This window comes from Thermobia domestica, chromosome 18 (genome assembly GCF_964235325.1).
Source record: "Thermobia domestica chromosome 18, izTheDome1.hap1.1, whole genome shotgun sequence".
NCBI classification, from domain to species: Eukaryota; Metazoa; Arthropoda; class Insecta; order Zygentoma; family Lepismatidae; genus Thermobia; species Thermobia domestica.
The window spans coordinates 105,229,647-105,242,481 of record NC_137471.1 but is presented as its reverse complement, the minus strand read 5'-3'; the positions used below and the strand labels follow the sequence as shown (position 1 = coordinate 105,242,481).

The 12,835-nt window shown below is 43.6% G+C and overlaps 2 protein-coding genes across 2 annotated transcripts; both read left to right on the top strand.

The window, feature by feature from the left end:
- The first annotated feature begins 9,373 nt into the window (after nucleotides 1-9,373).
- Nucleotides 9,374-11,827, top strand: LOC145675202 (uncharacterized). The gene has a single exon (XM_081745575.1). The coding sequence runs from the start codon at nucleotides 9,374-9,376 to the stop codon at nucleotides 11,825-11,827; it is 2,454 nt and encodes an 817-aa protein (XP_081601701.1).
- A 147-nt stretch (nucleotides 11,828-11,974) lies between these two features.
- On the top strand, nucleotides 11,975-12,631 carry LOC145675201 (ATP-dependent DNA helicase PIF1-like). Its single transcript, XM_081745574.1, has one exon. The coding sequence runs from the start codon at nucleotides 11,975-11,977 to the stop codon at nucleotides 12,629-12,631; it is 657 nt and encodes a 218-aa protein (XP_081601700.1).
- The last annotated feature ends 204 nt before the right edge of the window (nucleotides 12,632-12,835 follow it).

Below are 12,835 nucleotides of genomic sequence, written 5' to 3'. Positions count from 1 at the left end.
CCAACCAATATAATACATCACGACCATCTTGCCTTACCTTATTTGATTTGGAGAAAGCATTTGATAAAGTATGACACGCAGGACTTATGTACAAACTTTTGAGCTTCCGGCTTCCTCTTGCTTATATTCGATTCATCTATAACTTTCTGCATTGTCGCTTGGCATACGTATCTATTAACGACACATTCTCTCATCCTATATTCCTTTACTCTGGTGTACCCCAAGGTTCTTCACTCTCCCCTCTGCTTTATCTTCTTTATGTGGCTGACTTACCACCATTACCTCCGAACGTTCATGTTTTTCAATATGCAGACGATACAGCGTTCCTAGCACTTGGTAAAACTATTCACCAACTTAATATTACAATGCAGTCCGCTATAGATTCGTTTATTAACTGGTGTCAAAAGTGGCGCCTCAAGATAAACGCTCTAAAGACCCAGACTATAGTTTTCTTGCCGCCCAAAAAACGCACAAAGGTCCACCGAAACCCCAACCTACTTCATCTCACAGTCGAAGATACACGTATTCAACTCAGTAAATCTGTCAAATACCTCGGCCTCACCTTAGACACACATCTCACTTGGAAACCACATTTACAGGACGTGATTACAAAAGCTTCAAACCGGCTCAATTTATTAAAACGGCACTACCTGGGGTCTCAGTTCTACAACTGTGTTAAATACTTACAAGGTCTTTTTGCGTCCAGTTCTGACGTATGCTAATCTAGCTTGGATCGCTGCACCACCATCCTTCTATAACAAATTAAAGATCTTAGAACGCCATGCACTCCGCATTGCTTATAGGATAAAATTGCCAAGTCCAACATGCGAATTGTACGAAAGAATCCCTTTTCCACATATTCTCTTCCATCTCGAATCTCTCCGTCTCAAATATATCGATAAAGACCTGCATGAACGCCACCCGCTTCTCATAGACACCATGAACGCCCACATAGACTTTCCTATTTCAACTCCCATTATACATACGCCGTTATCTCTTCTTTTCACGATTTACCATTACACTCTACCTCCAAACCACATGTACCTCCACTTAGCAGAAGAATTGAAGACCGACGACCCACAGCCTCTCATCTGTCCATCATACGCACTGTAATACCTCTGTTACTAATCTGGGCTTTCCCTTGTCTTTCATCAATGCTTGGAGCAGCCCCCAAGCGAGAAGATTAACCAGAATCAGTCAACTAACATAACCCAGTGTTGTGTTTGTGATTCGCACTTCACCACATCATGCCATCTCATCTTCACCTCATGATTGTGATCTAAAGATCACAATGTTCAACCTACCAATGCTAAAAATCAATAAATAAAATAAAATAAACTAAATAAAATCCTCTGTATAATAACGATAACACCTTCTTTCATTCCTATACCCCTTTTCTAACCCAGTAAGACAAACATCCCATAGACCAACCACCACAACTCCTATTTCTTCCCATTGTAATGTTACCCACTTCCCCATAGAGGGCGTAACCCTCGAGCGGGTAGCTAGCGGGTAGCTAGCGCTAAAAAAAATTAAAAAAAGCTTGTACTCGAACTGGCCACCTGGAATCTCTAACCAGGTAAAAAAATAGGGTATCCGTAGCTGGCGGAGAAAAATAACCAAGTCACTTAGGTATTCATCCCCATTGGTTTATTTTAGTCGCGATCTTCGTATATACGGTTGAATTACTTGCCTCTTTGAGGCTGAGGAAACAACCGTCGAAGTATATTTAATACCTCCACGGAGGTTAACGCATCAAATTGATATTATCTGTTGACGACCTTGCTATTTCTCTTGGCTAAACGATTTATTAAGTTACTCTCCTCTTCGGAGGGTAACTTATACATTTGACATCTCAGCTTCACTCATCATCTGAGCTCCTATGATGGCTACGTTCAAGCCAGTCATCTCCAAAAAGAAGACCAAAATCCCAACGAAGATAATCAGCCGATCTCAATACCGGCCTGAGGACTTCCTTGTTCCGCTGGGGCGGCCCTCCACCTCCGGCGCTACTGCCAAGTCACGATCATCCTCGACTAACCGGTCGACGACTGACGTTCCATCCCTTGCTCTACCGCAGGACGACAATGCCATGGACTTTACCCTGGTTACTACACCCAAGCGACGTCGCTCGTCCTTGGAGTCCACACTGAGCCAACAACAATCATCAGACTTCCCCGCTTTACCAATGAGCAACAGATTTGAGCCTCTCTCTACTCTCACAGCTGACGGGTCTCCTGTGATAGAGCCAAGTCCCAAACCCACCAAAGAGGTTAAACCACCACCTATTTACATTTACGGCATCCAAAATACTTACAACTTTACCAACAGCCTTTGCAAGACCCTCAGAGAATCGCCTCAGGTTCGGCATAACAAAGAACGTATCGTGATTCAGGTATCTTCTAGGGACGATTTCACAACTATAAAAAACTACTGCGAACAGACGAAAACTGAATACGCTACTGGCATCGCCAAAAGTGACCGACCCGTAAAGGCTGTCGTTCGCAAATTGCCCATTGATACCGACGTCGCTGATCTTCAGTCTGCACTATTCACTTTAGGCTTTAAGCCGCTCTCGATTCATCAAATGTCTCGTCGGGGCCCCACTGGTGGAGATAGAGTCCTCATGCCACTTTTTCTCATCTCCCTCGAGAAAACTCCAAATATACAGGAGATCTACAACATATCAGGATTGCTTCATTATAAAGTTTCATTTGAGCCCTATCGGCCGCCGAGTGTTCTGCAGTCTTACCGCTGCCAACGTCTTGGTCATTCACAAGACACTTGCAAAGCTCAACGTAAGTGTGTCAAGTGTGGGCAAAGTCATTTTACGAAAGCCTGTGCCAAACCAGATGCATCTACGCCAGCAACCTGTGCAAACTGCGGAGGGACCATCCAGCCAATTATCGCGGTTGTCCAGTCTTTCGCTCCTACTCAGATGCTCTCAAGAAATCAACTCCTTCTGGCCACAGCTCCGGTCCTACTGTATCAACTTTACTGGACAATAAGGCACCTCGCAACGACCGACCTCCACCACCAAATCAGGATGCTCCCTCTACGTCCAGCACACCAGATAGTGCGTCTACACCATCCGTTAATGACTTTAATCACCATTCATTCCTCACTTACATCAAAACCTTCAACTTTGGCCGCATTATCTCTCATCTCAAGAAAGGATTTACTAGACTTCGGGAAGCCACGGATCCTGCGTCCAAGGCTGCTGTCGTCATAGAGACATTTGCTGACATGATTGCTGATGGCTGCTTCTAACCAACCACTCATTCATCACACTATAACTGTTGTAACCTGGAATGCAGATGGTCTTACCGACCAGAAGCGTCTCCTAATTCGTTTTCTAGCAGAACATCAGGTAGATATCATACTTATACAGGAAACTCACTTCACTGCCCAGGTTACACACTGGAGACTGCCAAACTACCAATTATTTCGCCTCGATCGAGTTCAACGACGGAAAGGAGGATTACTGATTGCCCTGAAACGAAGTTTCAAGGCTAGACAACTCCTTTTACCCCCGCTACACACACTAGAAGCTCTTGCTATAGAAGTCTTCCTCCCCGGGATTCCTCTTATATTGGTCACGGGCTACCGTTCTCCAGCACATGACTTAGATCCCAATGATTTCGACATCATCTCGACTTTGGGCCCCAAAATCATATTGGCAGGGGACTTCAATGCAAAACATGGGGAATGGCACTCCAGACGTTCCAACGAAAACGGACGAATATTACACCGGTATCTGCACACATCTCCATTCATTGCCTATGGGCCACCTGATCCAACTCACCATCCTAAAGCAGGCGGAGAACCGGATGTGTTGGACATAGTTCTAAGCAAAGATACCATCTTAGCTACACGTCCTTACGTGATCTCAGCACTGGACTCAGATCATGATCCGGTCCTTTTCAAAATTTCGCATCGTCATATCTCCCGTCCTGCACCCGCTCATATCTCCCGAACTACGAACTGGGATGTCTTTAAGCAGGAATTAAACTCTTTGCTCGACATAGCCGCTCGTCCAAATTCTCCTGCGGAAATTGATCAGGCGGTCGCCCATCTCACACTTGCTCTACGTACGGCTGACTCCCTCAGCACATCAATAATTCCTGACTCGCAGTCCGAACCAAACTGTGACTCGCCATTACTTCGTCTTTATATCCATCTCAAACGCTGGGCTCGAAGTACTTGGCAGCGCACCAGACATCCACTCTACAAAACACTATGGAACACCTTAAGCCGCAAAATCAAAACCATCACTAGACGACAAACCGAGCAGTACTGGGAGACACTTTTTCGTGGGGTCACACTTAATGACACTAAAATCTGGCAGTATTCCCGCCTTTTCCAGCGCCGAGAAACTTCTCGTGAAACTCAAATACTGCAAGGTCCGCATGGGGTCATACATGACGAACAAGGGCAAGCAGACCTATTTGCTGCATCTCTAGAGCGCCAGTTTACACCTAATGCGACTCCTGTCGTCCCTCACATTCGGCAGGACGTTCGGGCCACTATGCGCATGCTCCATTTTCAACGAATACTTCCCCTACCTGAAGTCGTAACACCAAGGGAAGTTGAGCGTCAAATTTGTCACTTGCCCAACAAAAAACGCCTGGAGTTGATCAGATCCGCCCTGAACTACTCAAACATGGGACACGAAAGCTACTCCTCTATCTTGCTGCTTTATTTACAGACATCCTTCAGGTTTGCTACTTTCCCCGTGCTTGGAAAGAAGCGAAGGTCATTCTTCTGCCTAAACCAGGTAAAAATCCGACTCTCCCAGAAAACTATAGACCAACTAGCCCATTATCTCATGTGAGCAAACTCTTCGAACGAGTGCTTCTCGCCCGACTTCACGAGCACGTCACCAGTCTAGATATACTCCCACACCATCAATTTGGTTTTCGTGCTAACCACAGCACCACAAGCCAATTGGTGACGGTAGTCGACCACCTGACTACCTCTTTTAATCGACGACAATATGTTGTGGGCGTATACCTTGATATCTCGAAGGCATTTGATAAAGTGTGGTTACCAGGCCTCATTTATAAACTTCGCTTACAAGGCTTCTCTTTACCTTATCTCAAACTCCTCACTTCATACCTCTTTCATCGCTTTTTCCATGTCTCTGTGGGACAGACCAAGTCTGCTCCCAAACCAATTCAGGCTGGTGTGCCTCAAGGCGCGGTTCTTTCGCCTCTGCTTTACACCTTATACACCGCAGACTTACCCATTGTGCCACACTGTTTTCCTGCAACATACGCCGATGACACTGCTTTCTTTACGAACAGCAGCAATCTTCGTCTTTCCTACCACTACATGCAGCGCCAACTCAATGTCTTTCAACGTTGGGCTACCATCTGGCGCCTAAAAATCAACGCGGATAAGAGCGTTGCAGTCTGCTATAGCAAAAGACGCAGCAGAGCCATCCATCGTTTATACTATGACAACATTGAAGTTCCGCACCGTCTGCATGCTAAATACTTGGGAGTTATATTAGATCGAGGCCTTACTTTTGGTCTTCATATCAGGGACATTAAACACCGAGCCCTTCGAAAATTGTCTGCCCTCTATACTATTCTGCGTTGCAGTGCCTTAAGTCATGAAACAAGACTCCACGTCTTTAAAATGGTAATTTTGTCCACAATCACCTACGCATGTCCAGCATGGCAACATGCGGCACTCAGTCACTTGCGCACGGTCGAGAGTGTGCAAACCAGGGCAGCTCGTATCATAACAGGCCATGACCGATACACGCGTAATCGTCAACTTTTAGAGGACTTAAACATATATCCTATCCGGGACGTGTTACATCAACACCATACTCGTTTTTGGGCAAACCTCCCCCGCCACGTCAACCCCGCTATAGCAGCCATTGGCACAGCGCATACACACCGACGAACTTACAGGACGCCACGGTTGTAGCATAAATCTTTACCCACACTCTCTCCCTCACTGCGACAGTTGCAGCTGAAGGTCACATGACGTCGTCGTATCTCATATTCTAACTCACCCCCCACAGGTCTAATCATTTTCTTTTCTATAGCTGTCATCGAGTCAGGGACTTTTGTCCGATACTCGACACAAAACCACACTTTCAAGCTAAGCTAAGCTAAGCTAAGCTTGTACTCGAACTGGTCACCTGGAGCTCTAACCAGGTTAAAAAAATTGGGTATCCGTAGCTGGCAGAGAAAAATAAGCGAGTCACCTAGATTTTCCATCCCCATTGGTTTTAAGCTCGAACATCATATATACGGTTGAAGGAAACAACCGTCGAATAATTGTTTTTGATCCTATACGGAGGCTGACACACCAACTTGATCTCAACTTATACGACTTTGGTATTCTTTAGGTTTAACGATTTATCTTGATACACTCCTCTTCGGAGGCAGAGATACTTGAAACAAGTTGACGACTTAGGCATTTCTATCGGCTAATGATTACTTTCTGTGCTTCCTCTTCGGAGGAAAACCACATTACTAAAGTACAAACTTAGAGAATTGCTGTAAGAACGCACCTTTCAGAACACATACTTGCTGAAAGAAGTAATATTTCAAATAGTTTACGTCGTTTGGCAATACTTAATTATATATTCCTAACTATATATAAAACTACTTTATCCTTAACAATTATTATTTGATTAAATCATAATGAATAATCTCGAGTTATGCATTGATCAACAAATAACTAAGTTTCATGTGCACAATGTGCGTGGAGATGGGGCTTGTTTCTTCCGGACCTTTAGTTTGGCATAGTTTGGTACTGAAGAGTAAGCGATGAACGTACGTAAAGATGTGGTCTAATACATAGTTGAACACTGCGCTTTCTATGGTCCCTTTATCTTACACCATGGTACCGGTGAACCAATGACAGTAGATGCGTATCAGGCACACATACTTTCGCATTACACGTTTGATACTTATGTGGAGTTCATGGCTGCTGCTCTTCTCTTTGACCGACGTTCCATTATCATAGAGGGTCAGGAAGTACTGTGTGATGAGGGCAATCGTGAGTGGGATATGATTATCGCATTGCTCACTGGACCGCGCGAGAGTGGCCACTTCAGTCTATTGAGGCCAATTACTACACCACTTCCTTCACCAGCTCTTCCATATGTTTCACCACTTCAAACTAGGTTTGTTGCTGAATCCCGTCTACGTATTGAGCACTTTTCTACTTCTAAATGTGGGAGGCCAAAAAAGGAAAGTTGGGTCATCCACCAAAAGCCACTTCAATTCCACCTGAACTTCCTATTGATGAGAGTGATTGTAATTATTCTGTTATATTATCTTCACCCTTGACTTCTAATGTGCCTAAAAGGTCTGGTCGTCCGAGAAAGAAAGCAGTAGGTTGCCCAAAGAATAAGAATTCTAATATACTAAAACAGGCTACTATGGAACTTGAAAATCCTTGTTCCCAAAACAATGTAGCTTTCAATTCTGTAAACTCCAAAGAATTTGCAATATGCATTGATCAAGAAATAACTAAGTTTCATGTGCACAATGTGCGTGGAGATGGGGCTTGTTTCTTCCGGACATTTAGTTTGGCACTGTTTGGTACTGAAGAGTATGCGATGAACGTACGTAAAGATGTGGTCCAATACATAGTTGAACAGTACGCTTTCTATGGTCCCTTTATCTTACATCATGGTACCGGTGAACCAATGACAGTAGATGCGTATCAGGCACACATGCTCTCGCCTTACACGTTTGATACTTATGTGGAGTTCACGGCTGCTGCTCTTCTCTTTGAGCGACATTTCATTATCATAGAGGGCCAGGAAGTACTGTGTGATGAGGGCAACCGTGAGTGGGATATGATTATCGCATTGCTCACTGGACCGCGCGAGAGTGGCCACTTCAGTCTATTGAGGCCAATTACTACACCACTTCCTTCACCAGCTCTTCCATATGTTTTACCACTTCAAACTAGGTTTGTTGCTGAATCCCCTCTACATATTGAACACTCTTCTACTTCTAAATGTGGGAGACCAAAAAAGAGGAAGTTGGGTCGTCCACCAAAAGCCACTTCAATTCCACCTGAACTTCCTATTGATGAGAGTGATTGTAATTATTCTGTTATATTACCTTCACCTTTGATTTCTAATGTGCGTAAAAGATCTGGTCGTCCAAGAAAGAAAGCAATACGTTGTCCAAAGAATAATAATTCTAATATACTAAAACAGGTTACTATGGAACTTGAAAATTCTTATTCCCACCACAATGTAGTTTTGAATTCTGTAAACTGCGAAGAATTTGCAACTTCGCCTACCTTGTGTGCTATTGACATCAAAAGCAATACCCTTGGTCGTCCTAAAAAGAAAATAGGCGTGGGTCGACCTAAGCAGTCGCCTTTTAGTCCAGAGGAACAGCATAGGGATGCTGTTCGACGTTATGTCGAAACACATGAAAATTATAAAAATGATCAAAATCGGTCCCGCCATCTTCCAGGAGCAATAAGGAAAGGAAGTCTCATTCGCCATTACAGTGGTGCTCAACTTAATAATATCCTCAAGTACCAACTGAAAGTTATTTCACTTCTAAACCCTGGTTGTTTCAAATGTCAATATTGTAAAGCTCCATTATTTCATGAAGAAAAAACTCGTAAAAAGTGGTGTTGCGGTGAAAATGCTTACATTGTACCTGATTTTCCACAACTTGACAGCGATTTCTATACTATGCCACCGCTTTTAAAACAACCTAGACCGTACAACAATATCTTTGCATTTAGTGCGCTGGGAGTATCTCATGGTTTTAAGCATCCGAGTACATGTGTTTCATTTTAAAAAATACAAGGCCGTACTTACCATAGAGTATTTGATTTAGCATACACTACATCGAATAATTCATGTGGCATGTACACTGATGACGGAGAAGAGCGTATGAGACTTGCCAAGGGAATGGCTTTAAATGAAGTCGTTGTTGAAGAAATCACAAAGTATTTATATGTTGTTAACCCTTTCATTGGTCTGCTGAAACAACTGAGCCAAGAACCTTCAGACTATGCTCATTTGATTTTCGAACCCACATGTAGACGCACCCATGGACCTATTTTAGGAGATGTTCCTAGAGGAACAGAAATAGCTGCCATCTTGAGTACGGAAAAAGAACAATACAGTTCCCGTCAAATTGCTATTTGGAAAATAGGCACTAGAAAACCACACAGTTGACATCTTTGATCCGTCGTACGAGTCTTTGCAGTACCCTCTCCTTTATCCACATGGTACACCTGGCTGGTATATCGGACTGTTGGATAAAAAGGGAAAAAGCTATCCCAAGTTAAATACTACCGACGCCTGTTGTTATCGGAACCAAGATTTTCTACGCTGGGACGATTGTCGGATGAGAGGCTCGTAGATATGTACAGTCGTGTGGAAGAGGAGAGGCTACGATTTATTTCTGGTATGCAAAATAAATACAACTCTATGAGTATACGATCTGCTCCTTTGCACGAACTACAGACTTCAATGTTGACAAAGAAACAGGGAGACACTATGCGGGCTCTAGCGACTGACGAAACTATTCAAGGGGAGGGTGGTATTGTTCATGGCCGTATTTATCTTCCAAATACGTTCACAGGTGGGCCAAGATATATGAAGACTAAATATATGGATGGAATGTGTATCGTAGCGAGATTAGGAAGACCGTCATGTTTCCTTACCATGACATGTAATCCGAAATGGGATGAAATTGTGGAGTCCACTCCTCCCGGCACCAAAGCTTCACCCAGTTTGGTATGCCGAGAGTTCCAGTTAAAACTATTGGAATTGCTACGTGATCTGCGCAGTGGGACATTTTTTGGAAAAAAAGTTTATTTACTCTATGTGGTGGAGTACCAGAAGCATGGTTTACCTCACTCACATGTGTGTTTTAGAGTTGGGGTGGGAGGGCCGAGACAAAACACTGAAATTGATCAAGTTGTTCGGGCCAACATCCCTTCACCGGACGAGGCAGGCGGGAGATTGAGGGAGCTTGTATTGAGACACATGATGCACGGCCCTTGTGGACCTCCTAATCGCATAGATCTTCCATGCTGGGACTGTAAGGAGAAAAAGTGTACGAAACGCTTCCCTAAGCCTCATATTGAAGTGACGCATGTAGATGAGAGAGGGTTTGTGCACTGCAGGAGGGATAGTTCTAACACTGCTAAAATTACCTCTGGTGGGAAGTACGTACAGGTTAATGACTCTTGGGTTGTGCCTTACAATGCTCCTCTTCTACTCAAGTACGACTGCCACATAAACCTTGAAATTGCTTCAAGTCATAAGATCGTGAAGTATTTATTCGAATACATAACTAAGGGACCGGATGAGGCTCGCGTTGCAGTGGTTGCGGAAGAACAGTTGAACGATGAAGTAGAACTTTATGCTACAAAACGCTACATTGGGGCCTGTGAAGCTGCGTGGCATACATTGGAATTTGAGATGACTGGCCGTGAACCTAATGTCATCCAGCTTCCTGTGCATCTGGAGGGCTACCAGTCTGTTGTTTTCCGACCGGGCCATGAAATCGATGCTGTTAGCACAGCATGTTCTAATCTTACTTTGTACTTTTCTCGACCAACATTACCTGAATTTGACAATCTAACTTATTTGGACTTTTTCGAACGGTATATCGTGCATTCAAAACGACCAGGGTCGTGTAGTGTTCGGGTGATTCCCCACCCTAATGGAGTACATATCATCACCAAGAGGAAGCGTGGAGAGATGGTGGCGAGAATGATTTGGGTAGCCCCTAACAGAGGAGAACAGTTCTACTTACGAATGCTCTTGAACAACTTTCCATGTAGAGGCTACAGCGACCTTATATCTCTAGGCGGTGAAGGTTGTACTACCTTACAAGGTGCTGAACTAGGTCTGGGGTTGGTTAATGATGAGCAGGAGTACGAAAGAGCATTAGAGGAGGCTTCACAGTTTATGACTGGCGCGCGACTTAGGATGTTCTTCGTTCTTCTTCTTGTTGCTGGGGCAAGGGGCGCAGACTTGTGGAACAACGTTAAAAATCTGTTGGCAGAAGATATGTTAGAAAAGTATTTAAAAAATACAGAGCGAGCCTACACAGTAGCACTATGTGAAATCGACAGAAACCTTCGACGACATGGATCTCGCCTTTATGAACATGGCCTTCCTGATGTTCAAGACAAGTTAACTGAACTTGATCGAGAGAAGGTGCAATATTCTGTAAGTCAGCTTACTTCTTTTCTCGATGAATTGCTTCCTAAACTCAGTAAGGACCAGAAAAATGTACTTGAATATGTCACAAATTTCCTGGAAAATCCCCACACCAATGAGTCTTCAAATGTCATTTTTATCGACGGACCTGCTGGAACGGGAAAGACTCTGCTTCTTAAAGTTTTCATTGCTAAACTACGCCTAAGCCGTCGCATAGTTCTTTGTACTGCAAATTCTGGAATCGCTGCTCAGAACTATGAAGGTGGCACGACAGCGCACAGCATGTTTAAGTTGACCTTAAACTTAAGTAATGACATGGAATTTTGGGGAATTACGGGAGGGAGCCAGCGAGCAGAATTAATCATTGAAGCATCTGTTATAATCTACGATGAGGCAAAATTGGCACATAAAGAATTAATCCATATTCTCGAGAGATCATTGCGAGACCTAATAAGAACATATTTGCCATTTGTTGGGAAACTTGTGATTTTTGCCGGGGATTTTCGACAGATCCCTCCAGTTGTTACAACTGCTCGTACCAATCTTGAAGTAATTCAAGCTTCTCTTCGCTTCTCTCCTATATGGTCGTCAGTGAAACAGTTCAGTCTTAAACAAAATCTAAGAATACAGAATGATTCCTAATTTACCAACTTTCTCTTGCATATTGGTGACGATATACTGCCTCCTATCAATTTCGGTGAAGGTCAAGATGCAGCTCAACTCGTACCATTGCCGAAGATTCAATACCTCACTAATGTTTCTTTGTTTATTGAAAAAAATTCCCTCAAAATGTATTGTATGAACCTGACATGCGCAAGGAGAGCAATTCTTTGTGTAAACAATGAAAATGTTGACTCTGTAAACGCAACAATCTTAAAAAGCTTACCTAGGGATTCATCTCACTTGCTGAGCGTGAATTACGTGGAAGAAAGCTGCGTCGATGACTTTTTTCTTACTCCAGAGGCCCTCGCTAACGTCCATGTCAAAGGAGTACCAGATCGCAACCTGGAACTTAAAAAAGGCGCAGTTTGCATTATAATGAGGAATTTGCACTTCGATGATGGGCTTCTAAACGGCACTAAAGTCATAATTGTTGATATATCACCGCGGCTCATAACAGTGAGAAAACCTCAGAGTTCTGTGCTGTATTCAATACCACGGAGAACTTTTCAAGAGCGTGTTGAGCCCAACAGTCCTTTGACTATGTATCGTAGGCAGTTTCCTCTTAGACTTGCTTACGCTATTACGATCAACAAGAGTCAGGGTCGAACAATTGATTTTGTTGGAGTTGACTTGCGCAGTGACGTATTCGCTCACGGCCAACTGTACGTCGCACTCCGACGTGTCCGATCAAGGGATTCAGTTGTGTTACTGGTTCAGTCTGAAAGAATAATTGTAGGAACCACTTTTGTAAAGAATGTTGTATACCCACAACTTCTACGATAGTTCCTTTTAGTGAGTGATAGGTATGGAATTACCTAGGGAACAACACCATTGGACTTTCATTTCGGAGTATGGTACATGTCTGCTGCAAAAATTCCTTTTCACTTATACTTGATAGTAACATAAGAGTCTACGCAAAAAGAAATCCCTTTAAGCTTCTTTATGGAGAATGCTTGGTGCCTGTCCAAATACAAATCATATTGAACT

Coding starts and splice junctions, on each gene's coding strand:
- LOC145675201 (XM_081745574.1), top strand. CDS start 11,975: ATGTATTGTATGAACCTGACATGCGCAAGGAGAGCAATTCTTTGTGTA.
- LOC145675202 (XM_081745575.1), top strand. CDS start 9,374: ATGTACAGTCGTGTGGAAGAGGAGAGGCTACGATTTATTTCTGGTATG.